The following is a 27,375-nucleotide window of genomic DNA, read 5'->3' on the forward strand; positions in this document are numbered from 1 at the left end:
AATCTCAGCTTGAAAGTAACCGCCAAGGCTGTTCTACATCTCCAAAACCACAGCTGTCAGCATACTACTGTTTCCTATCTGTCTTTTCAAGGAAACAGCTTTCAGAAAGCTGGAAGGTAGGAGCCACCTGGCCCTCACAGATAAACATGCTGGTCAGCAGAAGGCACAAATCAGACTGTCTTCCCCTATAAAGGGAGGTATGGGTACACAGGTGGTTTAGGAATTCAGATACTACATTGCTGACCATCACAGAAAGAAATAAAGGATGAGATTTTGTATTTACAGAGGGCCAGAGGCCCAGAATATGCCAGCAATACACACCAGTACACCTACCCATTTAAATCTCAAAGGTCTCATAATACTCAATGGGGTTCTTTTGTTTGTGAATGTTTTACTCTTATTTGGCAGGAATAGGACAGGTGCAAACATCACCTCAGAAGTTCTCCATAACTGAGGAACCCTATCCATGAAACCCACCATGGGACCTAACAGAATTAACTCAAACCCTCTGCGGCCATTGTGCTTCTTCCAGATATATGACAGTCTGAGGCCTCAGTTTCCACCAGGAAACAGAACCAGGCTCCTGGACTGCTTTCATTCTCTCATCACTGTTAGTCTTGCCCTCCAGCTTTAGAAAGGCTCCCTCCCTCGCTTAAACACAAGCTGTGGGCTGCTGTTGCCTTCCCATGTGGGTCTGCTGCTGCTCATCTGGTGGTGCCTGGTCATACTGAGTCATGAACTCCACAGCATCCACAAAGCACTGTGGTGAACGCAACAGTTCCCAGAATGGGAAAGGTCATGGCAAAGAGGGTAGGCACTTGTCATTGCTGTTGTTTCACTGGAGGAAAGCAAAGGGATCAGTCTTAGGTAAAGAAGCTGTATTCGCCATTATTTCTATATCAGAACAGTTTTCCTAATGGAAATCATGGAATACACTAGTTATGGAAACTTCTTTGCTGTTAGGGCAGTAACAAACTACGTAAAATCTGTCAGAGATGCCCTTGACACACCTGATCACTGCAGGAGGACAGACTAGATGGTTTACAGCGGTCCTTTTAGGTTATGTATGCCAGAAGCTGTCCCCAGGACTATTACCTTACGGTTATTGTGTTGACAAACAGGAACTCCTGCCTCCACCCTTCCCGAGGAAAAAGCTGCCTCTTCGGCACCAAAACCACAGCAAAGAAAGGCATTTCCACTGCGCACCAAACTCCCAGCTGCCGTCCTCAGTAACGCGGCCGGGTTTGCACCGCTCACCGCCGGCTCCCCGCTCACGCAGGCGAGTGGGCACCGGCTGCTTCCCGGCGGCGGCGGCCCGGCCGGGCCCGGCTCGCACCTGCCCCAGGCGGAGCGGGTCAGTGATGTCGCACCGGCCGGCTCACTTCGCAGCCCCGGGAGCACCGGGAGCTCCGCGGCGCCCTCCGGCAAACCCCAGCCTCCGCTTCCGAGCAGGCGCGGCGGGGCGGGCCGGGCCCTCCTCCCGCCGCCGCGGGGCCGGTGAGGGCGCACCCTCTCGCCGCCGGGCCCTCCCGAGGGAGGCGGCAGGACGGAGGACAGCGGCCCGCAGCCACGGTAAGGCACCGCGCACCGGGACCGGGGGTGGCAGGCGGACCCGCGCCGCCCCCACGCTGCGGAGGCGCCGGGGCCCGGGGCCTGCCAGGCCGGCGGGATGCCGGACCCGGGACGAGGCGGCCCGGAAGGGCCGCGGCGCGGATCCCCCCGCCCCGGCCCCGCCACCTGCTGCCGGCGGCGCCGGGGAGGGGTGCCCGGCCACCGGGGAAGCCGCGGGCTGCCGCGGCGGGGAGCGATGCGTGCGAGGAAGGGCGGCCTCGGCGGCAGGAAGCCGCCGGGAGGACAAGGGCGACATGTCGCGTCGGCCAACGAGGAACTAGGCCAGAGAAAACCCGCGCTGGGTGCCCGGCCCCGCCCGCTTGGGCTGCAGGGGCCGAGCTCGGCCCGGCCCGGAGCGCCCGGCACCGGCCCAGCGCCTTCCTCAGGCAGCCGCGGCGCTCCGGGTGCCTCTGCCCAGGCAGCCCGCTCCAGCTCCCCGACAGGCACACACGGGTTTGCGGCCGCTGCTGTGCTAAACCAGAACCGACGGTGCCCCCGTCGTACCGGTGCAGGGCAGCGCGCAGACCCCTCCTTGGCCCCGCCGAAACTCGCCGTGTGCTCCGAGCTGCCTCTGCGCCGGCCCTGCCGACGCGCCTGTTTCATGATCACCTTTGCTTCCCTTGTCCTGGCTCCTCCGCCTTCCCACGGGATTCCTTCTGTAACCTACTGCAGATCTGACACAGGTGGTTTTTTTGCTATTTCCAAAATAAGTTATATTTTTTTAAGAAATCATTCATCAGCATCCAAAAGATGCAGCAGTTGAAAAACCTGAGCAGAAGAGCAAGGTTTAGATGGAGTGGGTTATGAGAGTTACAGCAACAGGGTTGGGATGCACTTGAGAGCTTTTGAAACACCTTCCACACATGCTGTGTTTTTGTCTCCAGCTGCAGGAACCTTTCCATTTATCACCTGTTACTTGTATCGGTGATACCAGCTTCAGTTCCTTGTTATTCCCTTGGTCCCGACTGGTAACTAAGTGGCCTGAGTTTCAGTGCCTGCAAACCTGTTCACTTTCTCCAATTATACTTGGTAACGCTGCTCAAGAACTTGTGCACTGTGTCCTTAGGCCAAAAGGGCTACTTTTTTTTTTTTTTTCTCTCTCTGGGTAATGTTTTTTCAAATTACCCTGCTAATGCACTCACTAATCCTGCTTAACCGCGCAGGTTATGTCAGGTCTATATCAGATCAGTAACAAATCATCAGAATACAGCAAACCGCTTTTGAAAGGTGATCAGGCCTGATATGACCTAATGACCAGGTCATGATTCTTGGGAATTTATGTGCCCTTTGAGGGTTAGAAGGGAGAACACAACCGTGGTGTTAAAAAGAAAAATGCCACAAACCTACTTATTACGCTTTCATCCCTTCCTAAAGAAAACCCAGACATACTGGTGGGCAAAAATCCCTCTCTTCTAGCAACCAGTGTTCAAAACTTTCATAATACATGTTGGCACTTGTTAAATATGAACCCACCCTGTACAGATGTTCAGAATGATTGATTATAAAGCAATTTTTTTTTAATATACTATGTATACAGAGGAGGGCTACCTCATAGAACACAAGTTAACCCCTAGAAGTACATGTAACTTCTGTAAGGTCAGGCTAAACCAAACTACTGTTCTCTTAACCACGGGTATGTAAAGTATGCAATAGTGTATCATAAGTACTGAGGATACATTTGAATTGCCATGTACCTCAATAAAAAGCAGTAAGCTTGAAATAAACAAGGAGATTCCCTGCTTAATTTCTTTGTCATCTGATATTTCCAGATAACATCCGCCAGTACCTCGCATTAAACAGTATACTGAAATAAGTAGTCTTTGCTTAGAAACCTGGCTAGAGATTGCTTTCCTGTGACATCCATCCTACAGAAAACTTTGGGTTTTAAATAAGTCTTAAGATCAAAGAGTTTCTACTCAGAATACCTCATTGCTTAACAACAACAAAAAGAAGTAGTAGCATCCTAATAGTAGAGCATGCCCAAGGAGGGGAGTTCTTACAAGAAAATCCCATCTTACAAGAAAATTCCCTCTGTTCTATCTTACCCAGCTCGTTTCAGCAGATGTTTATGATTTCAGAAGTTATTACTTCCGAATTTCCAAGCCTTCTGGTTATGATGCTGTGTCATAGGAACAGGTCCTATATTGTTACAGTTTGAGGCAGGGCTGTTTTTCCATCAGGTTATATGGTACTGCATGGCAGCCCCATCAGAAATACACATCTTATTTGCATTCACAAGAAAAGCACATACAATTCTTACAAGAATAACTACTACCTAGATGTATAATTACTGTTAGCATGGAAAAATTACCATAGATATGTGACTTTGAACCAATTCTTGAAAGTGAGACACCACATAAAGAAGCAAGACATTAGCTTATGACACATTAATGTCTCACGACTGAATTCAGGCCTTTGTACCTGTGACACCCACCCCACCTGCAAAACAGTCAGTAGCGCCACTCCAAGAAGGCCAGAGAACCATCACCAAAAACTTCCAGGGAGACAAAAGCTCACCTGTGAGAGCAGCAGTGAGTGTTCTTGGCACTGCTATGAGTCATTTGTTACTCAGCTATTTGATTAATTGTAAAGAAATTTTTTAAAAAGCCAAAACACAACGATTTCTTCTCCCCTAACAATTATGAGGCATAGCAGAGCTTATCTTCTTACTAAACAAATGCAGCCATATGCTCAGTCCTGTGCTCACACTGCAGGCTAGCACTCCAGCAAAACAAAATTTACATCCTTTCGTAGTCAGCAAAGGCAAAGAAGAAAAACCCCGCAGAGAGCACGGTGCTCCACATGTGGAGAGGATGTTCCCTGTCTGTATGACAGCAGCCCACAGATACACTGGGAAGAGGAAGCTCTTGCATCCTCTCTTCTACAGGCGCAACAGAGTGGTTTTTTTAAATTAAATTTACTCTTCCCTATTTTGGCTTGTCAGTATTGAACTGACCAGATATTTCCAAACCTGCACATAAACATCTCTCTTCCCTTAGACATCTACTTTCTACAGGCACTTTCACTACCTCCTTAGTTCCCAGGCTCCAGAAAGAGGCTGTAGTAATTAGGCTGCTGCTGGTGATCGTATCAACATTAAGCAATCTTTTCAACTAGAGATTTGATGATACAGGTGCACAGTAGTTTACACGAGTTAACAGTCACCTGTTGGTCTGAAAAATTTGGGAATACCCTTGCTACACTATTTAGAGCTCTTAATTACCTGAATGAGCCAATCTACCTTTGCTGATAGTGGCACTTTGAAATGCTGCCTTTCTCCCAGCTCTGTATACCCGTGTCATTGTCACCCAAGAGGAGTGGAAACTGAACAGCCCTGCTAGTCTCTTGGTCTTCGTCTTTTCTTAGGATACTCTTTCCTTACCTGATCTAAGGTACTTAAGGTAAAAGTTCAGCAAGGAAAAAAACAGCTCTGCCAGCAGCACAGCTTCCTGGTGTGTCCTGAAGGTACTGGCTGTCTAGCCTTCTTTTAAGGTTTTTACCTTCTGAGACATGTTAGGCAAGAGAGCACCACAGCTTTATCAAAGGTTTAAAATTCTTCTGGCATCCACCGGTTTTTACTTATCTACCCATTTCACAGGCTCCCCCGAGCACTCTCTTTCTCTTGGTGCATTTAGGAGTTACTACTAGCCTTCACAATTTCTTTGCTCCTCTGTTTTTTTTGAGGGGCAGGGGAGAAGCTGCCTTATATCCCACTGCAGTCCTTCCTAGCACTTGTCTTTTTAAATTCAGGCAGCTGTGAAAATGAGCTTCCCACAGAAGCTGGGTTCTTTGTTTCACCCTCCAGAGAAACATTTTGTTTGTTTGTTTGAAGCTTCAGGCAAACCCTTTAGAGCTGGATTTGCAAAGATGCCTAAAAGGTAGCTTAGAGTTATATGAATATCTGGGCATCTGACAGGCCCGCATTCAGGCAATTTAGAAAATTAAACGCCTGTCAGAATCATGAGGTACTACCTGCTTTTGGGACTGTAGCCCTTGATTTTTTCTGGGTTTCAGTTTTTGTACATGTGAAGTGTAGGGACAGTACCAATGTACTGCATGTTATATGTATAAAACCTATTTATTAACAGCACTTGGAAATCCTCAGGTGAAGAAAGAAGGTTTTACACTGGCTTAATATAATAGTGGATTGACATGATAAATCATTGTGATCTTTACATCTGATCATGTTAACAACCACAGCATCTTTGGTTTCAAACTGAGACTCTTTGTTCATAAGGGTCACGACAGTGTATACTTCTGTCCCACTCCTTACATCATGCTTATTTAGTGGAACTGATGAATGCTTGATAATGACACTTCTTTTTCCTCCTTTATATGACAGGTCCAGAAGCACTAGGGTACTTGATTTTGTTTTAATTGCTAAGCCACAAAGACTGCAATCATGTCTCTGGAAGACATCCACATGAACACCCAGGATTTGCTTGAAAAAAAACAATTAGACGCTGGAGGATTTGGAACAATTTCTTTGTGCTTTCACAAAAAACATGGATATGTAGTATTAAAAAAAGTATATACAGGACCCCAGCGCACTGAGTAAGTTACAGATCTTGGTTTTGATTTTTATATTTTAGTTAGTCTAAGGAATCCTCTGAATTCAATGGAGATAAATCTAAATAAAGTGTAATGATTTCAGATCTCTGGATTCTGGAGATACTGTATGTGGGGAAAATACTCTTTAAGACAATACTAACAGCTGTCCTGCAAATTTTCCTTTTTTTATCCCTCATAAGCCAACTTTTTTCATTTTAAGTAGAAAAGTTCCTGTTTTCTTTTGCAAGGTGAGCACTAATGTGAATTATTAAGAATCAAGGAGACTCTTGCAAACTTAAGGAAGTGCAAGACTCTGAGCACATGACATTTTCAAGCTTGCAGATCAATTTCCAATACAATTGTCCAACTGTAAATGTCCTCTAGGAACTAAACACACATAAGCTATCAGCAGGACTCCAACTGCACATGTATAATACCAAGAATGTAACCCTCTCTCCCTTGAGAAAAAGCAGAGTGAACCAAGCCCACTGCTACCTAATGCTTAAAGGGGGCTTACAAGAAAGATGGGGACAGACATTTTAGTAGCATCTGTAGCAATAGGACAAGGGGTAATGGTTTTAAACTAAAAGAGAGTAGATTTAGATTATATATTAAGAATAAATTCTTACTGTGAGGGTGGTGAGACACTGGAATAAGTTGCCCAGAGAAGCTCTGGATGCCCCATCCCTGAAAGTGTTCAGGGACAGGTTGGATGGGGCTTTGAGTGATGTAGTTTAGTGGAAGGGTCCCTGCCCATGGCAGGGAGGTTGGAACTAGATGATCTTTAAGGTCTCTTCAAACCCAAATCATTCTATGATTTAATTCAAGGATTGAATTAGCTGTTGATTTCAGTGGATTCAGGTCGTGTTACAGCTCTTCTATCTCACAGCTGTAAGAGTCTTAAAACTCTCCCATGAGTCATCCGCTAGAGAGAGATGAAAACCCAGGATCTTCTGGTTTGGGTCATGATAAATAAGCTAACTGAGTTTTTATTTTGCCAGTGGAAAGCAAATTAAGAGATTCCAGTAGTGTGCAGACTGCAGTGACAGTTTGGGATGAACAAAGATTAAATGGACAAGCCTGCCAGGTTTATTTTTTTGGTTTTGTGTTTTTACTTTCTCACTGCACAGGCTCTTAAGTTTGTCATTCCTTGAATACTGAACAAAAAGCCTTAAGCAAATTTATAACTGAACCTAATGCAAACAAAACAACCACTTTCTTCTCTAGTACTACAGAGGAACACAGAGGGAGAAAGCAGTTTCCTATTAAGTCACACAGTAGGAAAGCATTAGCAAGCAAGATAGTCTCAAGATTTTCTTACAGCCTTTTGCCCAATGACTAGAGTAGGAGCAATAGTAAAAATACCACCCCTTTTTCTGTTTAATATGATGGATACCATCTTTTAATACCCTTAGTGAGCTCCCAGCTGTGTACCTGTGACTATTGATGGGTTGTACCGAGGCACAGGTAAAGAGTTAGGCTTTGAAGTAATCCTAAACCAGTAATTGTTAGTAAATGTTGTCATCATCCAGTATGTGGGTGGATCTCCTGTAATAGATCCATTTTGAACATGAACATGAATACCAGCCTTTTGGGAAAGAGACCTATATAGCTTCCTGCAAGAGGTAGTGGAGTATGTCTTGATCCCCCTTGTCCAAAGGCTCTTTCAACCCTGCCCTGTCCTGATCCCACAGTTATTCAGGGATTTGGATACACAACCAGCAGTGCATCTACGAAAAGGAGGCTTACACACTTTCTGAAAAACAGGCCTTAAAATCAGGCTGAGCAGACAGTCTCGGTGCAAGGCATTTGAGCAGGGTCTTAGGGAATATTACCTGGCATGAACAAAGCTGTACCAATTCAAAACCAGCTGAAGGTACAGTTCATCTTACAGTGGCTCTAGGGATATCAACATTTTTGGCTGTCATTTTCATTATGAATCAACAGCATTTTTATCCCTGTGTTCTTTCTAACATGGCATCTGAGTTCAGTGTAATTTCTGTTTTATAGATATAATGCTTCACTCCTCGAAGAAGGCAGGATTATGCGCAGACTGCAGCATGACCGTGTGGTAAAACTCCTAGGTATCATTTTGGAAGATGGAAACTACTCACTTGTGATGGAGTATGTGGACCGGGGGAACATGATGAAAGTGCTACAGAAAGTGAGCAGTGAATTGCTTCATGCCTTGCCATCCTTTAGGGTTGATAAGAAGCATGAAAGGGACAAGATGTTACTGCCATCTCCAGGGAATGGGGTCTTTAGTTTCTCATTCTCCTTTCTGTATTAAAGAGCCAGTGGCAGTCCTGCCTTCTCTAGAGACAACAGAGGACAACTATGGCTTTCCTGCACATCACAGAGGAGCAGGCTACAGTTATAGGTTCAAAGTTATAGGAGCATTTGTAGAGATACATGGAGAATTTGCTAAAGAAGAATGCTTTTGTAAATATGGAGTGACTTTAGAATTACTTTAATGCAAAAATTTAGATCCAATAAGGACCTTAGTTGAGGTTGAAGGACCTTGAACAGAGGTACTTTTGGGACGGAGAAAGATACTTTTTTAAAAGAGTGGGGTTTAATTTGATTGTTATCGTAGAATTTTTTAATAGATGGTACTTCTTGTTCTTTGTTTTAGGTCGCACTGCCTTTGTCAGTGAAAGGGCGTTTTGTGCTGGAGATCACAGAAGGAATGCTTTATCTGCATGAGCAAGGCTTTGTACACAAAGACCTAAAACCAGAAAACATCCTTGTGGACAGAGACTTCCACATTAAGGTACCTGTTAGAACATAAATGGAGAAAGCAGGTGATTTGGGTTGAAGAACCCAGTTCAGCTGCATTGGTTAATATTTCTGATTGGTAAATTAATTCCTTTGTAGTCTAGCGAGCTATCGCTAAGAGATTAGCAGTGGATCACTGAAGTATGGTGGCCTATAACCTCTGAGCCTCAAATGTGCATAATATCTTCCCCTAACGTGGTGGGGAAATCACTAAAGGTATTAAAAAAATAATATTGTTAAGAACTAATGAACTACAAATAACAATATAGCTAAAAAGAAAAAACAAATCTTATCACACAGAAATTGAAACAAAATTGTATGTCTTATGGATCACGTCTTTTGTCCTTTATGGCTGTAATTTCTCCTCTTGCCTTTACCTCCTCCTTTTATTCCTTTCATTCTTTTGCCTAGTATCTTTTCCTCTTTTGTCTCCCTCTTTTTTCCCTTAGTCATAATTTTTAAATGACAGCCAGCAGCTACAAAAAAAGCAGCAGGAGACTACTTCAAAGAATGGTTTATAAGCCTGTTCCAAAGCTCTTTTATTAACTTTAGTGGGGGTTTGGATCAAGACACATAGATATAGAGCCTACTGCTGAATAAGCCTGAGTAGAATTTGCAGCAGTCCTCATCAAATGTCCTGTCTCTGGTCAAGGTGAGTTGCTGAAATAATCACCCCATTACAGTTTGAAATTACAGAACAAATTCCTGTGAAGAGAGCTCTGTCGTTTGATATTTCTCACACCTAAGTTGGTGAGAAGTTGTTTGACAAGGTTAATTTAGTAGCAAGTCCTAATGCAGTATGAGCAGCTTGCAGATAAGAGGTATAAACTATATTTTTTTTGCCAAAAATAAAAAATCCATCATGATCAGCTTTAAATGTAAATGGCATGGCTTTGGGGGTTTCAGCTTGCTTATATGGACAGGACCAAAGTAGGCTATTGTCACACCACATGACAAACTGAACTAGCACCCAGGATCAAATTCAGAATCAGATCAGACCTCCTTAAGCAGCTTGATCAAAAGTATACTTTATGGCAACTGTTGTATGATCTGTCTGCTTGAATGTGTCTAACATTGCCAATATTTATAAAGGGAAATAGTTGTTCTAGGAAGCTGCAAATGTATGAAGATTTATATCATATCTTCCTCTATCACATTAGACCTCTCACTGGTAGGCATGAACTTGGACTCCTCCTTCCTCAGCAGGATGTCGCTTACGTTTACTTCTTCCTCTGAACACACGACCTCTAACTCTAGCCAAAAGCTTCAGAAACTTTAGAGGAAAAACAAGCTAGTTAGAGGCAACAAGAGAGAAAAGAAAAGCGAGTTAGTATTGAGGCAAGGTGTCACCTCAGTTTTATCTCAAGTGACTAGGTTACACAACTCAGTTTGACAGCTGCCTGTGGCCAAGAGAGGCACTCACATTTTCTTCCATTTTTCCTCTCCTGTTGACCTCCTGTTCCCTTGCGTTAGTACTGATGCTAATCTGACCACCCTGCCCTGATTTAGGAAGCCAAACAGGAGATTACAATTTACCTTGTTGGCAGTGCTACCCTTCTGTTGGGGAGCACTTGGTTCAGCAGGGTGGTTGAGTGCCTTGTACTAGGTCTTCCCAGTGTCAGATGTGTCAGTGCTGAAACAGGAGGAGCAGGGTGAGCACATGACAGGAGGCTATTGGGGTAAGGAGGTAAGAATTACTTTCTTCTCCATCAGCCATTAGTCTAGTTGTAAAACTGCACCCTAAGGTTTCAGTAATGTCACCTTGTCAAGTGCACAGAACCCAGGTATCCCTGGTTTAACTTATTCCATGCTACTCCTTCCCGTGTGTCTTTGCCATAGGCATCACATCATTTTAGATCCTCTTCTTGCCCCTTCCTGCAGGAAGATCTAAGGAGGTTGAGTTAAATGAAATCTAAATGGAAAGGGCAGTAATGGAGGAGGGATATCCATCCATCTCATAGATTACTTCTGGATTTGAATCTTAGCTTCTTCTCATATGGATCTTCTGCTCTGCCATGAACACTGCAAGCAGATCTTGAACATGATTGTCAACAAGAGCAAAAACAAACTTCTTTTTAACTTAAATTGTGTAATCGTTCCAAGTGGGATTCAGTTAATAATGAAGGTTTAGCCTAATGGTTCCCAGTTGGCAGTGATACTTATTAAGGAAAATAAAAACCAAAATCTAAAATGGCAAATAGTTTGTTTTCCTTTGTTGTAGTTGCATTTTTTGCAATGTTTCATTTTTAGATAAGTTATTACCAGCTATTCATTATAAAATTGAGCACTGCATGAAATACTTGTTTATTTCTTCATCACAGCACTAGCTCTGATGTGTTTCATTTTTCAGATTGCAGATCTTGGTGTTGCCTCCTTTAAAAACTGGAGTCGGCTGACCCAAGAAGAGACTGTCCGACAGAAGCAAATCAAGAGCGCTTGCCAGAACAATGCTGGGACTCTTTTCTATATGGCCCCAGAGCATTTACGCTGTGTTAATGTAAAACCTGTGGAGAAATCAGATGTTTACAGCTTCGGCATAGTGATCTGGGCAATTTTTGCTAACAAAGAGCCATACGAATGTAAGCTACTTCCACAAGAATGTTATTGCAAAATTAAGTTACAAATGTTAAGCATTAAAAGTTATAAAATTAAGATTAGTAGATTATATCATCTATGCCCAAGAACAGCACCTGTTCAACACCTCATGGCCAGTAAGAGGCATTAGTTGCATTGTTTCTGACTTCTAAGCATCGACAAGAACATCTAAATTGAAATGCAGGTATGAGACCAATCTATTCACATCCACATGGTGTGGACATAAAACTGCACTCAGTGGCAGAACTTAAACAAACCTTGGGCAGGCCAGGATGCCAAAGGAAACTCTGATGTATGCTGTTGCCTGAAGAGAGCTAGTTATATGTGTTTTTTCTTTTAACAGGAACGGTCACACAGCCAGTTACCACTTCTCAGCTGTGTGGTGCAGATTTCTCAACATGCAGTACTGTGCTCATGTAGAACAATAGGAGCAGACTGTGGAATTCCAGCGTAACATGTTTTTCATTTTGAATGGATTTTTTTGGTAACTAAATGGCTAAATTGCCTGTCTAGCCATCTTTGTGTTCGTACCCAATGCAGAGCATAACTGCAGCGCAGGTTCTAGAGAGCTAGACCTGTCACCCTTACTCACACTGGGTATGTCTTACACATAAAAGTAAATCCATTAACCATAAAATAAATCTCTAATCCATGGAAGTTAGGGCAGTAGACTCAAATTCACTAATGCGAGAGATTTGTAATTGTAACTCAAACATTTTGAAATCACCTTTTACATATCCACAAACACACAGGGAGGTGCTTCACTATTTCTTTTACCCATGGAAAGGTCGCAAAACCTGTGATCAGGATCTGATAGGAAATTCTATTTTTCAGATGGTATAAATGAAGCCCAGATTTGCTTTGGCATCATGAATGGAAACAGACCAGATATAACAGAGATCACTGATAAATGTCCAGTGGAAATTATCGACCTAATGAAACAATGCTGGGAGCAAGACCCAGAGAAACGGCCAACTTTTGCAGGTAAGACACTGCTTTAGGATTCTCTTTGTTATGTGTCCGTCAATAGTTTGTAATGCAGAAAAAAACACTTCAGCGTTTTCCTCTTAAAATACAGATTTTCGCTTTGAAAATAGAAAAATTGATTCACACGCCTAGTAAAGCACGCTCCCTGTACCCCAACTAAAAATAGTACCTGGTCCAGCGTTTACCAATTTGAGAAATAGTAGTGAGTGGATGGAGCAAACACACTTTATACCTGCTGATAATTTGTCTTCAGCATAGTGTAATCTTCCTGCTGATATTTACAGAAAAGCTAACATCAAGGGACAGTATATCTTGGCTATGACTGAGAAAATACCCTATTGAAACTAGCTTCAAAAGCTGTCCCTGTTTAGCCTCCCATGAGACATGCAACAGCCTTCGACTAGCCAATCATCCTTTCATATGGTCAGATCCCAAAACACTTGCAATCAGTAAAAATCTTGACTGAATAATCTGGGAAGGAGACTAAGAGCATTCAGCATATGAATCAAAAATCTTTATCTTCTCTTGTCTCTTCCTTCTGCCTCAATATGTAGTGCCACAAAAACCTCCAAAAACCCAACCCCTCCCTGCAAAAAACCCAAAACAACAACAAGAAAAAAACAAAACAAAAAACACCCCCCAAAAAATCAAAAAGCAAACCAACCCACAAAAAAACTCCAAACCTACACATAACAGGAAACAGAGGTTTGGATTTAGACAGATGCACCGAGAGCTTCACATACAACAGGCATGTACTTAAATACTCAGAGGAAGCTTGTATACCTGGAGGAACACGTTCTGAATGTAACCTGCCTAATCTACTGCTAATGGATTGAGTTTATGCTTGCACTGGGTCTTAGCTTCTAATTTTCTCATGTGCAAAATACTGATATTTACCATGTTTGTAGATTATTTCAGTAATTCCATCTTCAGCAGACAGGATAGTTGTTTATCAAATAGCTGCATGTAATTGAATGTAACTTATTTCTTAAAAAATGCAGCAACCAGTCTTTTGGCCAGTCAAGGAAAGGTGCTGTCAGCCACAGATCACAGAGTTTTCACCCCAAAAAGCAGTACAACAAAAAAAACCCCTAGAAGGCATCCTGTTCTTGTTACTGTAATAAGGCTAAACAAGCCATACGAACAGATTTTCCTGCTTCTGACTTTATACAAATCTTTATTCAATCCTTATCCGTCAAAATTGTTAATAGAATAAATCACTTCTATTTTCTGTTGAAAACCACTTTCACTTAGTTCTTTTCTTTTTGCAGAAATTAGTCAAAGATACAAGCCATTTTACTATCAAAATCTAGGACAAAATATTGAAGATGATCTGAAGAAGTTAAAAGTGAGTAACTTTCTAAGCATTTTAAAGTGTCAGTCCCCCATATCACCCCTCCCCAACCCTAGTTATGGCCAGGTTCTGCCACTTCAAGGCTGATCGTACTTGACTGACCTGATTTCCTTCTGTGATAAAATGGCTGGATTTGTGAATGAGGGGAGAGTAGTGCATGTCATCTACCTCAACTTTAGGAAGATTTTCAAAACTGTCTCCCAAACTTGTATCCAAATTCAGATGTTACTGTCTAGATGGGTGGATGAAAACAGGTTGGATGGTGAGTCTCAGAGGGTAGTGGTTAATGGAGGCCAGTAACAACTGCAGTAGTGCAGGGGTCTACCATACCATACCATGCCATGCTCCTTGCCATGCCCCATGCTGTGCCCCATGCCAGGACCTTCCCTGCCAGGACTCTACCAGTGACCTGAACAAAGTGATGGAGCATACTCTGATAAGGTGTGCAGGTGATGCCAAACTAGGAGGACCAGTCAGTACAGTCACAAGGGCAAGGCTGCCAGCTGTAGGCTGGAGGAATGCACTGACAAAAATCTTGGGAAATTCAGAAAGAAGAAATGCAATGTGCTGCACCTGGAATAACCCCTGGCCTCAGTGCCAATTGGGGCTGCCTGGCCAGGGAGCAGCCCTGCTGAGAAGGACCTCAGGGTGGTGGTGAGCAGCAACGTGGGCACCAACCACAGCCTGCCTGGCAGCCAGAAAGCCACCAGCACCCTGTGCTGTACAACAGCATCACAGGCAGCAAATCGAGTAGATCTGCTCAGCCCTTGTTAGTCCTGCCACGTGAGATTGTGGTGAGAGACCAGGGCTATTTCAGCCCAGATACATGATGGCTTTGGGGAGACATAAATAGCAGCTTGTCCCCTACTGTGAGGAGTTTATTGAGAAGACAGAGCCAAGCTCTTCACAGCAGTGCATAGTAGGAGGACAAGAGACACTGGCCATAAACTGAAACAAGAGAGATGCAAACTGCATGTAAGAGGGGAGAATAAACCAAAAAACCCCTCACTTTTCACCATGAGGACAGCCAAGCAGTGGAGCAAGTTACCTAATGAGGTTGTCTAGTCACCATCATTGGAGGTTTTCAACACCCAAATGCACAGAGCTCTAAGCTACCAACCTTAATCCCATAAGTAACCCTGTTTTGAGCAGGAAGTGGGCCTGAGGTCTCCCAAAGTCTGTTTCTGCCTGAGTGACACACTGATTCTATGATAATACTTTGCAAAATCTCCTCATATATCCATTAAGTCTCACTCATGAAATAAAATTTTATTCCTAGAGATTTAAAAGTGGCAGAATCTGATTTACACTAAGTGTAAAAAAAAGCCCTGTAAATTCTTGGTAAGTTTTGTCCTGCGTTCAGGCAGTGTCTAATGAGTCATGAACTGCCTGAGACCAGGAAGTTGTACCACAGTAATAACAACAGGGAAAATCTGAAATCAGATGTTTTTCCTAAGTGTTCGATTAGTTTCTCATTCCTTTGTGGCTGTAGGTTTATAAATTATGATAAAAAGAATGATTTCCTGAGTGAAAATAAGAGAATGAGAACTTCTTAAACAATTGAGCTGATTATGGAACCTTTTTATCACAGATTTTATCAATTTACTCACTTTAGTGGTACTGACAGCTATTGGTGAGAACGCCTGGCATTGGGGGTTTAATCTTTGCAGTGAAGTGAGGCTCACAAGAGTACGTACCCAGTTATTTTAGCTAAGAAACCCAACTTCTTTTGTGAAACCATTCATTTACAGATTTCTTTAAAGTGCTTCCTTCTGTCACCAAGTCTACAATTGTGGAAATGAAAGTTTCTGATTTAGAGAACATATGATATTTATGAAGCACCAGTGACTGTTCAAAAAAACAACAGAGGTTTGCAAAATGAAACTGATGAAACATTTCCTGGACTGATTTGACCAAAATAACTAATAATGTGAAGTACATATGCCTAACTTATAATAGCAGCCCCAAATCAGGATCATGGCCAATACTAGCTGCATTAGTTCTCGGCAAATATACCACTCAAATCACAGGAACTGAAGAACTATTTAGAAAATGAGCCATGAGCCTATTACTTTCTCAGGAAGGAAAGCATCTCTTCTTATCAGGGCACAGAATGTGAATACAGCATCCAGGGCAAGTCAATGTGGTGAACTACTTGTACAGCCTCAGTAGCAACATGAGTTAGGTTTTGACTACTTTTTTTTTTTTTTTCTTTCCCCCACTAGCAATCATAGAATGGTTTGGGTTGGAAGGGAACTTAAAGACCACCTAGTTCCAACCCCCCTGCCATGGGCAGGGAGGTCACTCAAGGCCCCATCCAACCTGGTCTTGAACACTTCCAGGGATGGGGCATCCACAGCTTCTCTGGGCAACCTATTCCAGTGTCTCACCACCCTCACAGTAAATTGTGGAAGCAGAGTCAACAGCCTCCTAACTAAAAGGACCACAGAGTTACAGAATGGTTGAGGTTGGAAGGGACATCTGGAGGTCATCTGGTCCAACCACCCTGCTCAAGCACTTCAGTTACTCAAGTAAAACCTAAGGACCTAAGGTTGTAATGCACTTTAGAATTTCATCTTTTGCTCTTGGAAGGAAGTGGATTTTTTGGGAAGAAAGAGTAGTGTTTTGATTTTTACTATCTGAAAGTATTTCTTGGGTTTAGTGAAGAAAACAAAATCAGAAAAAAAGTCACCCACCCCCCCACCCCCTCCTTTTAGAAGTTATTTTATGAGTAAGAAGCACTGGGGGAAATTGAGAAATAATTTTTCCCGTTTTTTTTTTTTTTTTTTACCTCCAGTAAAGTCTGAATAATAGGAACATCAAAAGAATAGAACAGAAATAGATTTTGCCTTCACTCCAGTGAAGTGAGGATGAGGATTTACAGAAAGGAAGTTGTACTGTCTTTCTGAAGATTTGCTCCAAGCTCCTTGATCCTAATAGTCTTCATAAAAGCCAATATGGCCTTACCTGAATGTAGATCTTCTTCCTCACCTCTTTCTTGTTGATGAATGTACTTACTAACTATAGATTCACAGAACAGGTTGCAAGTTTGCTACCTTTACCTCAACAGCATACTCTCACTGAGATTGCTTGCAGAAAGTCTAGCTGTTAAGTACAAGATAGACAATCCAAAACCACTGTCTAGATTAAGCTCATACTCATGTAGGCAAGGGTGTTGTCTAGCCAACTCAGAGCATTATATACTGCAATTGCATTGCAGTCCTTCCTCCCTTCATTGAAGAAAAGGTTTTGCCCATCTGTATGTAGCAAAGCAATGGGTATCTTCTGTCAGGCTGTGCTCTCCTATGAAGAGTATGGGATCTCTTTCCACAGATTCACAGAATCTGTTCATCCAGGACACTTCACTGTCGGGCTCTGCTCTTTTTCTACAGGTACTCCTTTGGCTAAGCTTTTGCCTGTAACTTGATCATTTGTTCTTTCTTACATGCAGAAAATGTGGCCTGAGTCAAATGAACTGCTGAATAGGATGCAGTCCCTTCAAATAGATGCTGTAGCAGATGATACCAGTAGTGGTCAAGTAGGTAAGTCACTTACTAGCACATCATTATGCAGTGTATTCTGCCAAAGATAAAGTTGTGTACGTGTACAAAGTAACTAATCTTACCATTAAGGGGTTATGAAGAGACTTGATTATTCAGCACTTCAGAAAGAATTGTAATCACAGAAAAGATTAAATTTGCTCCCAGGCTCCCAAAAGTCATATGGTTTTGAATTTTTCCCAGTCTACAGTTTGAACCCATTTCATTTTGCACTCTTCTGCTTTCCTCTCCCATGCTGAAAATTTTGTTTAACATTAGACTTTTCAGTAGTCACTTTGATAATTACTTGATGATACTTGATCTTTCTTCCCATCCCTATAGTCAGGCCCACTGCTTAGTCTGTAGGCTTTCGCTTGATGAAGACTTTCCTTTTTCCCCACTCCAGCCTTTCCTATGAATGCTCTGAATATGACCAGGACGTATTGTAACATATTCTTTTGTTCATGATCTTGCTGTCTTTGGAATCTGAGCAGCTCTAATAGATTAATTTTCTGTCACGTTTTCTATCAAATCTTGGATGAGTTGCATGTTTCATGGCTTTATAGAGCTCTCTCACTAATACATGATGACACAGTTTTGTAGTCGTGTATCTGGAATTCTTTTACCAAAGTTTCTTAATGGTGAAGGATATAGGATTGTATTTGCACACTCATTTAGAAGCAACAATATCAAATTCAGTAGAAATAAAATCCTGCTAAGTTTGCTCACACAATTCAAAAGGCATTATTAAATGAATAATGTTAAACTGTAACATGCAACTAATAAATCTTCCCCAAAGCTAGGTTTGCCGTAATTGTTCTTCAGCAGAACCAATGGACTAAGTAGGGCAGCCCCACTGCTGTTATTTTTAAATTACCATAGTTACATTTCCCTAGCAGAAATAATCACATATGTCTGCAGCAGATTTCAGATGCTCTGTGTTTTAAGTACAAAAGGCTTTACTGTGAATCTACACTGCAAAAAGATCTGGACAACCTGTCAGTCAAAATCAGGGTGTTTTATCTCCAGTCAATGGGCATTACTCAGACATTGTTAGTGAAAGGTATCCCACAGGATATGTTTGTACATCTCAAGCTTGCCCTGGGGAATGGATGCCATATAGTTTATGCTAATACAGAATTGCTAATAGCTGTCACTTTTGACGAGGTTGTTTCTGTATTTGCTTCTTCCACTCCCTCTCTAGCAGCAATAACAAAAGCAGCAGAGCAAGTTAGACTTAAAGGTGTACTAACATACAGGCATCAAAAGGAACTAGTTTTGGTCCTGCCCAATATCAACTGAATTCATGTAATCTGGAGGTGGGGGGGGGTGCGCGGAGGAGGAAGAGAGAGAAAAACAAACCAGTTCACTGGCATAATCTGAACTAAATAGAAGCACATACATACACTTTGTCCCTATTTTACAGGAGTCTGTAAGAGTCCTCTTGCTTTAGGCAATGTACAATGTTTTCTAGACAACTGTGAAGCTTTCAGAACATTTTTAGAAAGTATCTGTAGTCCTACCCTCAAGAACAAGTAGTAACAAGCAGATTTTTACATTCTTGTTTAGTCTTGGAAGGCTGCAGCATGATCCAAACAACAACTCAATTTAGTTCAAGACTGAAGTAGAGCTTCCTTTGATAGTGAGAATTAGTTTGAAGGATGTAGATAACACAGACTATATGGCAGTCTTTACTTCTAAAAATGTATTCTTTGGGACTATGAAGAATAAACTAGACAAAAAAGATTCATTATAAAAGACCCAGGCAGGATATTTTATGTAATCATTTGCAAACATTAATGACAAATTATTTGTGCTGTCTGAAGTAACACCTATTACAGTGGTGGTTTTTTCCATCCTGTTACACTCCAATTTTGCACTGATTAAATTCCAGTTAATACCAACAGAGACACACCAGTAAATCAGAACCTGCAAGTGCTTACAGGAACTGTTGTTTCAGTGGTTGAGAACTTGGTGTCAATATAAGCAGAGTATGCAACGAATTCTGACAGCACTTCAGTGAGATTTTTGACACTGATAGCTTCCACAAGCACGTACTACATAAAAATCTGTAATACTTCTCAGTAAAAGCATTTAAAAAATAAAACACAGCTTATTCTGGAAGTAATGTTATATTTTCACCTTTTATATATTACCATAATATTAGAGATAGATTAATAGATTCTAGTGTCATCGCAACAAGTTACATACTTGCATTTGGATGTATTTCAAATATTTCATTTTCTTCCCTTTCAGATCAGCCTAATTCTCTACACAGCTCACAAGGTCCCATGACCAGTCAGGCTAACGAAGCGCTGTTTGCTGCCTCCCCTGTGAACCAGCCTGTTGAGAGCTGTGAGACCTCATTTACATCTGATAATCTAGAAAGAAAACTTCAGTGTGAATACAACTACCATGTATTTGGCAGCCGGATGGATAAAGCAGTTCCACCTTTAGTGTACACCCCTGAAATGAGAGAGGAAGAAAGGAGACGAAGAGTTTCCTATGATCCATTTGCAAAGCCTTCTCCCACTCCTCCTCAACAGAGTGAACTGTGTCCAAGCACTGAAAAAACAGGATCAAACACTAATCCATATTTTTTGCCACAGCCAGCTGCAACACCACCAAAATGGGGGAATACAGATTTTTTTTACGGGCCAAACCCTAACAGTCTTCTAACAGGAAACACAGAGGATCTCTATGGATTGCGTTCAGCCAGTACCTGTAGCCTAAGTAAACCTCCTGTGCCTGAATGTGGCCCAAACCTGCAGTCACAGACCAACGTGAACTGGTACCCAAAGACTGCAGGCACAGATACGGGTGAGATTCCTCCTACCCCAACACCTATCCTTCTGAAAACAGACGACTTCTCTAAAAATGCATTTGTCAAGAGTGTTTTGTAGTTTACGTAACAACCACCTGCTTATTGCTGACAATTGATCTGTGATATAGCAAAGGTGAATTTATTTCATTAAGTTCTCTTTGATTACTTCAGGTCACTAAAACACTAGCTGGGACATCATTATGCTGCTTTGACTAATTTCAAGCTGTTCATTTCAAGTAAACCATTTCCAAAGAGTCAGTGTAATAGAGGAGCATCAAACCCAATGCTTAACTCTTTAGCTACAACCAAGTAATAGCAGACAGCAAATACTGCTACAGCAGCTACCAATCATTTTAGGAAAGTGAAGGAGAAATTTTGACTCTCCAAAATGTAACGTTCATACAATAGGTTCTGTTTGTGCAGAAACAACATTTGCAGCATTTCAGAAAATAGATGGGTATTTTTACCTTGATTTGTAGCAAGGTAAGAGACTTTTGAGCTCAGGGAGCCAACAAGGGGCTAAGGCTCATAACTGGTTTCTCCAGAGAGCTCTGCCTGGTGCTGATGGGGAGCTTTATTTGTCAGTATTTGCTAGTGAGCTGTGGAATAGAAAGGTATGGAGGCAAAAAAAGAAGAGAACACTTCAGCATTGGCAAAAAGTATAAATAAGTGGTAACTAGCGACTTGTAAGTCCTAAAGTCTCTTGGAAACTAGCGATAACATGAGCTGCATTGCCCTGCTTCTACTACATATTGGATAATTTTAGTGCGGCATTCTTTTCCAGATCATCTAACCAGAAAAATCAAGGATGCCTAGCTGTTTACAGGCAGAATGCCACAAAGGTGTTATTCTGTTAAATTATTTATGCAGAGGCTGTGATTAGTTGTTTATGTGAGTTTATTTACTGAAATGAATCAGAGCTGTCATGTCAGAAGGCAGGGATTAGAACTGTCAGCACCACTAATAAAAGTAAAATCTTCTGTTTGAAAGAAAAAAAGAAAACAGTTATTATATGGAGGCTGCGTGCAGTAGTGTGGCAGATATCAGACTGAGATGCAGAAAAGCTGTATTGCAGCTCTTCCTTGACTTGTTGGGTCACCGTAACCCAGCGACTTTTACTGCCCCATCATGAGTTGCAGAGCTCATCTGCAGGCATCCAAATCGATTACTGCCCTGGGCTGGAAGTTACATCTTTGTCAGGCATTCCTGCCACTGGCAGAAGATGCAGTGGTGTCCCATGCCTTTGCTAGAGCCGGTCACAAGCAGCGTGCTAATACAAACTGCAGTGAGTCTTAGCAGTAAGCAGTAGGAGCATGCTTGGGAGTTTGGAATTCTCCAATTTGAATACCTGACATGAGGCAGCTCGTGTCCGTAACTGTGGTGTGCTGTGATCCCACCCTGCCGCCTACTAGCCAGGTATTCACACACCCATGCAGAAGCCCATTGCCCTCACTGGGATCCAAGAATGGTTAAGGCTATTAAGTCGCTGAGCAAAACCACAATAAGGTCATTGCTTTAACAAGAGTTATTCAAGGAGATACAATCCTGTTAATTAAAAAGCTTCTCACCTCTTTGTATTTAAGAGCATAAATTATGTACTGTTACAAATATGGCAGTCATTTTTAAGTACACTTGCTTTTTTATGTATATAATGCTTTTGCCTTTTTTTTGTTTGTTTGTTTTCCCTCTTTGTTTAGGTAACAAGGTTTCGACTTCTTTCACAAGGGGAACTTTTACATATTATCCTACAGTACCAAGAGTAAGCCCAGGTAAGTCCTGTAGCCTTCATCTGCCTGGTAGCCAGCAGGCTATGCATTGCATCCTGATCAGTAAAGCAAAAAACTTCAGGATCTTGAAATAATTTGTTATTGCTTAATATTTCTAACCATAGCTGAAGTTATCAGTACCAGTATGTTCCTGTCTTTAGCAGGACCTGTTCACACCATTAAACATGTATTTGATGGATCAAGGACAACATCTTTTATGTAAAGAGCTTTTAAAAACATGAAGGCTTTGTAAGATCTGCTGTACACCTACACCAGTTTCTTAGATTAAAAGTCAAGTTGCTGTGACTTTGCCCAGTTCTTGAACCATACATGCATTTGGGACACCTATCCACTGTTGCTCTGGATTTTTAATACAAATCCCTAATGCAGGCTTTGTGCTAATCAGCCTTCCTTGGGGCACACGTCTCTACAGTTCAACTGTCTTAAACCCCTGGAATTCTGTCCTGTCCTTCAGGAGTTGTTAATATATGCTCCTTTTGAGCTGTGTTACTTGGGACACCCTGAACTCTTTTATTAACCTTTTCAAGGCTTGTCCAGTTTGTAAGTGGTTTACACTTAGAAATAAAACTTGAAACAGCAGGTTTCTGTCTTCTTGGCTACATGCCCCTTGGAAGTGACCGAAACATGACAAGCAAGTGAAGTGTGGAGGCTTGGGAAAGGAGATTTATAAGCACAGTAACTTCTACTGTTAATATTGACAAAGCATTTCTACCTGTTTTCATATCTTGTGCTAGATTCATTGTGTTACCAGATAAGAAAATAATGAATATATGAGATTGCTTCATTTTTTAGCTAAAAATATGAACACATTTCCTGAGTCATTCACCTCAAAAAAAAAAAAAAGGATACAGAAATCATAGTATTTTGAAATAAAGATTTGTAAATAAAATGCATTCCTTTTGTGCAACTTCTATAAACTAATCATGCGTACATATAAGTATTTCTGACTAGCATTTTCAGGTTAACAAATATTAAATGCATTTAGTCCTATTTCCATACACGACCATAGATTTCCACACTTCACATTGCAATTGAGTAACAAGGATGTTTGTATGTCTAACCATCACTTTGGGTTATTAAATACAGAGCTTGGTGTGTCATTTTAAGTAGCTCTACTTCAATTTTAGACCCAGGTTGTGATAGTCACCGTTTAAACTAGAGTTAGCAAGTTTAATAGAGTTTAATAGCAAGTTAAATCCAGAGTTCAGAAAGCATTGTCAAGAGCATAAAAAATTGACATCACCTAAGACTGCATGGAAGATTTGATGTTTATGTGTGGAAGTTGGACAGCTTTAAGCAAAGGACCCCAAATTAGATGTTTAACTAATCGCATACAATTAAACCACAGATGTAAGCTCCCAGAGGTGCATATACATGTTGGCTTTTATTGCTGACAATTCAGGCCTCAAAATAAAGGAGTAGGATTTTTTTGGTATGGTATCTCAGAAAAAATTCTAGTCTTTTCTTAGAACCAAAAGAGAAGGGGGGGGGGGGGGGGGGGGTTAAAAGAGGAGAGAGAGAGAAGGAAGTGTTGAAACACTGAGCAAGTAGTGCACTGTGATTCACTGTGAAAACAAGCATAACTGAAGAATATACTCCTAGATAGCAAGGATGAAATACACTGTGAAACACAGATAGATGCCATCAAGATAGCACAGTATAACATGGGGTATAGAAACCTTACAAGCAGCTAGAAATGATTTTCTGTAGTTTCACAGAACTTTGAAGTTATAAACCTGAACTTACATCTATGAAGAGTAAAGCTGAGGGGCAGAAGTAAGGCTTTTAAGTTTACTTGAAAGTGCCTTTTTTTTTAATTAAAAAAAAAAGACAGACCTGAAGCTGTTAGCCAACAAAAAGGAAAGCTGCTACTACACATTCCTAAAGTGCAAGGAACGTTATTTACAGTCTAGTAACTACCAGCATGTAAGGCTTGGTTATGGCACTTTGTCATAGACTAGAATAGGATGGGCTTTCACTAAAGTACATTTATGTCACACTGCATAATGAAAATATGCTTACACTTGCCAGGCAATGGCCATTTCTACATTAAATGCAATAAAAACATTTAACCCCTTCCCTTACTAGCAGAACCTTCTTCCTCCTTACCGCCTCCTTATGTTGCTTCTTGACATTTTGAACCATATGCAGTTGTTTATAAAATTGTATTAAATTTGCTTATACAGAAGACTCAATCAAGTACAACATAAGTAACAGTTCTGGAATTCAAATTGGATCCTACAATCACATGAAGATTGATGAGCACAATCAACACATCAGCACTTCTCCTGTTGCTACAGAAGCAATTTATATGCATTATGAAGCAATTGGTGTATTTGGTAAGAGAAATATCTCCCTAGTTTTGATGTATTCTCCCCATATGTTTATCTGAGGGTCATTTGGTTTGGAATGTATGAAACCGGTACAGCTTTCTCCCTCTGATATTTGAGAAATAATTGTTTGGGTCTTTTTCTACTACATGCTTAAGAGTGTACAAAACAAGTAAGGGTTTTGTGATAATACTGTTCTGTAATATCACATACCTCATTTGTCCTGTAGTTTCATGAGCCCTTATGAGACAGCAGATAGACGTACAGATCTATATGTGTCAAGAACAAGTGGAATAACAACACTCAAATTGATAGAAGCAAGGTTAGGATTGGCGGTCTTTACCTGACTTAGAGTTTGAATCATAGAATATGCTGAGTTGGAAGGGACCCATGAAGATCATAGAGTCCAGCACCTGACACCACACAGGGAAACGTAAAAGTTAAACCATACACCTAACAGCATTGTCCAAATGCTTCTTGAACACTGACAGGCTCAGGGCCACGACCACTTCATTCAGGTGGAAACTGGAAGATTTTGAAATTTAATTTATTTTCATTAGTCAATACTTAACTAAACTATCCACATTTAGTCCTAAGTAAACAAATTAATAGTGTCCCAGAATATAAAACATATCATACAGACATCAGTCAGCTGTGTAAGAACTCTAGGAAGGAGCTTTTCAGTCTTGCAGGTTTGAGTGACAAACTATGACAGCCTCAGATCAAAAAGCAGGTCCAGCAACTTCATACACGTGTTCTGACTGGGATTTTCTATCCTGGCATCATTGGACAATACTGCCTCCATGAAATCCACTTCTGACTGTATCACTAAAATTCTGTTTCCAGATACTACCAATAAATAGTTGGGGGAGGACACGTGAGATAGTCAAAGGAGCAGAAGAAATGTTAAACAATGCCATTTTCTTGCACACTTTTTCTTTTTGCAGACAATACTTCTGTCCTGACCGAGAAACATCTGAATCTAGTAAGAGAAAAGTTGGCTAAACAGTGGAAGCACTGTGCTCGTAAACTGGGCTTCTCTGATCCCGAGATTGATGAAATTGATCATGACTATGAACGAGATGGACTAAAAGAAAAAGTTTACCAAATGCTGCTGAAGTGGGTAATGAGGGAAGGCTCCAAAGGCGCTACAGTTGGAAAGCTTGCAAAAGCCCTCTTTGGCTGTCAAAGACTGGATCTCCTTACTAGTTTGATGCAAATCAACGAGGAGTAAGTTGACTGAGAAATGGGGGGAAATGAGGGTATTTTTTCCTTGAAGACCTTTCCAATAACAAGTAATAATTCTGAACAGACCTTCTGGAGCTCTGCTTTTTGCACAGATTTTTTGGAACAATTTTTTTTCTGCCAAGCAGTTTCCAGCAGAACAAAAAGTTTCTGTCAAGAAAATGGGTGTTCCAGAGGATAAAAGAAAATAAGCACCTTCCTTCTAATTAAAATGATTGTCCAAAGATAACAACAACAACATGCAATACCAGTATTGGTTGAAGGAGAATGTATTATACAAGCTTTCTAGATTCTATCTTGGAACACGTTGGTACCCTTGTTCAGTTCCGAACAAAAGCATGCATTTCAGCAGAGCTAATATATCAGTAATAATATGTGAAAGACTGACTGACTCCTTCAGTTGATTTTGTTTTCTGCCCAAATTTTGCCAGAAGTGCCAATACTTGCAAGGGTACTATCCCAGATTGTTCTAAGTCAATACAACATTATTTTTTAAATCTTTTTATAATGTTAATTAAATACAGATGTCTAGAATTATGCAGAACAGCAGCATGAATAAAAGCAAAAAATATTTTTGGCTTTAAAAGTATATAATTGATAAAATACTCTTCTTTCACAGGTTAATATTGCATTAGATTTTTACATTGCTTGGTAGAAAAGATTTTACATGCTAAGTTTCTCATCTGCTTTATGAAATACTGGAAAAAGAAAGTCAATCATTACAAAATCCAAAGTAAAAACTTGGGAATATGGGAGCTTTGGGAAGGGTAAAGTGCCTTATTACCACGTGACAGAAGACCCATTCTCCTACTCGTTCTGGGTGCTTGGAGAGCAACTAGTTTCTGAATCGCTTAGGCTGCATTTATACTAGTAACTTAAACATGCCTGGGAATGTTCCTGGGTGCTGAGGTTAACTGGTATGCCACAGCCTGCTGCCAGGAAAGCATGTTCTTTAACCCTCCAGAATACTGTGCAAGGGCTATTTCACAGTTCTGAAGGTGTGTTGGGGAGCACTGGAACAGCTCTATAGCGCAGGTGATGGTATCTCAGTGCCTGGGAATGTTCCTTGCCACTCTGACTTCCCAGTATTGACATAGTCTCAGCGTGCAAGATCTATGAAAGCAGAATTACTGAGCTGTACGTTTTTATGCCCCAAGAATAATCATGCCAACCTCTTCCTGTGAAGGACGATGCCTCCTATTTCCATCAAATCTACAAATACTTCCAGCAGATGTTTTGGACCAGGTCATTCTTTATGCTGTAGCTAAAGCAGTTAAGTATTCATTAGCTTCTTGTTACTGTGCAAAAAGCTAATAATCTAATAAAGTGTAGTTAGAATGGATTTGTGCTCCTTGATACAGAAGCCACCATTTCAGTAGAAGCAAAATGAAACTGGAATTGTAGCAAGCACCAACATACTTATAATCTTTAAACCTACTTAGCACAAGGCAATAGTGGAAATGGCCCCCAAAATGGACACTTCAGCAGAAATCAATACAAAGACCATGTCATCTACCTAGATACTGGAGTGTTTATGTATTTATTGTTAATGCATGCTAAAACCCATGTTTTCCATGGAGACTAGCTTGTAGTATATCAGTATATACCACAGTAATATTTATATTTTGAATTCCTCAGAATTTATTGCATTATGTTGCTGTTTTGACTTGGCAACATGCTAAATTTTCTATAAACTCTTGAGTATAATGGACAAAGATTTCATTCTCTAATATAATGAGCATACACCTTCCAGAAATAATAATTCACTCTTCTT

The 27,375-nt window shown here is 41.2% G+C and overlaps 1 protein-coding gene across 1 annotated transcript; it reads left to right on the plus strand.

Annotated features, from left to right (window-relative positions):
* The first annotated feature begins 1,210 nt into the window (after window positions 1-1,210).
* On the plus strand, window positions 1,211-26,173 carry RIPK1 (receptor interacting serine/threonine kinase 1). Its single transcript, XM_055800215.1, has 12 exons — window positions 1,211-1,572; window positions 5,954-6,165; window positions 8,173-8,326; window positions 8,798-8,935; window positions 11,291-11,519; window positions 12,370-12,519; window positions 13,794-13,870; window positions 17,328-17,418; window positions 19,672-20,235; window positions 21,937-22,008; window positions 24,213-24,365; window positions 25,304-26,173. The coding sequence occupies exons 2-12, from the start codon at window positions 6,014-6,016 to the stop codon at window positions 25,588-25,590; spliced, it is 2,067 nt and encodes a 688-aa protein (XP_055656190.1). The 5' UTR covers window positions 1,211-1,572; window positions 5,954-6,013; the 3' UTR covers window positions 25,591-26,173.
* Window positions 26,174-27,375: the final 1,202 nt, after the last annotated feature.

Source organism: Falco peregrinus, chromosome 3 (genome assembly GCF_023634155.1).
Source record: "Falco peregrinus isolate bFalPer1 chromosome 3, bFalPer1.pri, whole genome shotgun sequence".
Taxonomy (NCBI): domain Eukaryota; kingdom Metazoa; phylum Chordata; class Aves; order Falconiformes; family Falconidae; genus Falco; species Falco peregrinus.

What these genes read in the sequence shown, in the direction of transcription:
- RIPK1 (XM_055800215.1), top strand. Translation starts at nt 6,014, where the DNA reads ATGTCTCTGGAAGACATCCACATGAACACCCAGGATTTGCTTGAAAAA. An exon ending in GACTGCAGGCACAGATACGG is followed by an intron (nt 20,236 to 21,936) that starts GTGAGATTCCTC and finishes CTCTTTGTTTAG; the next exon opens with GTAACAAGGTTTCGACTTCT. An exon ending in TGAAGCAATTGGTGTATTTG is followed by an intron (nt 24,366 to 25,303) that starts GTAAGAGAAATA and finishes TTCTTTTTGCAG; the next exon opens with ACAATACTTCTGTCCTGACC.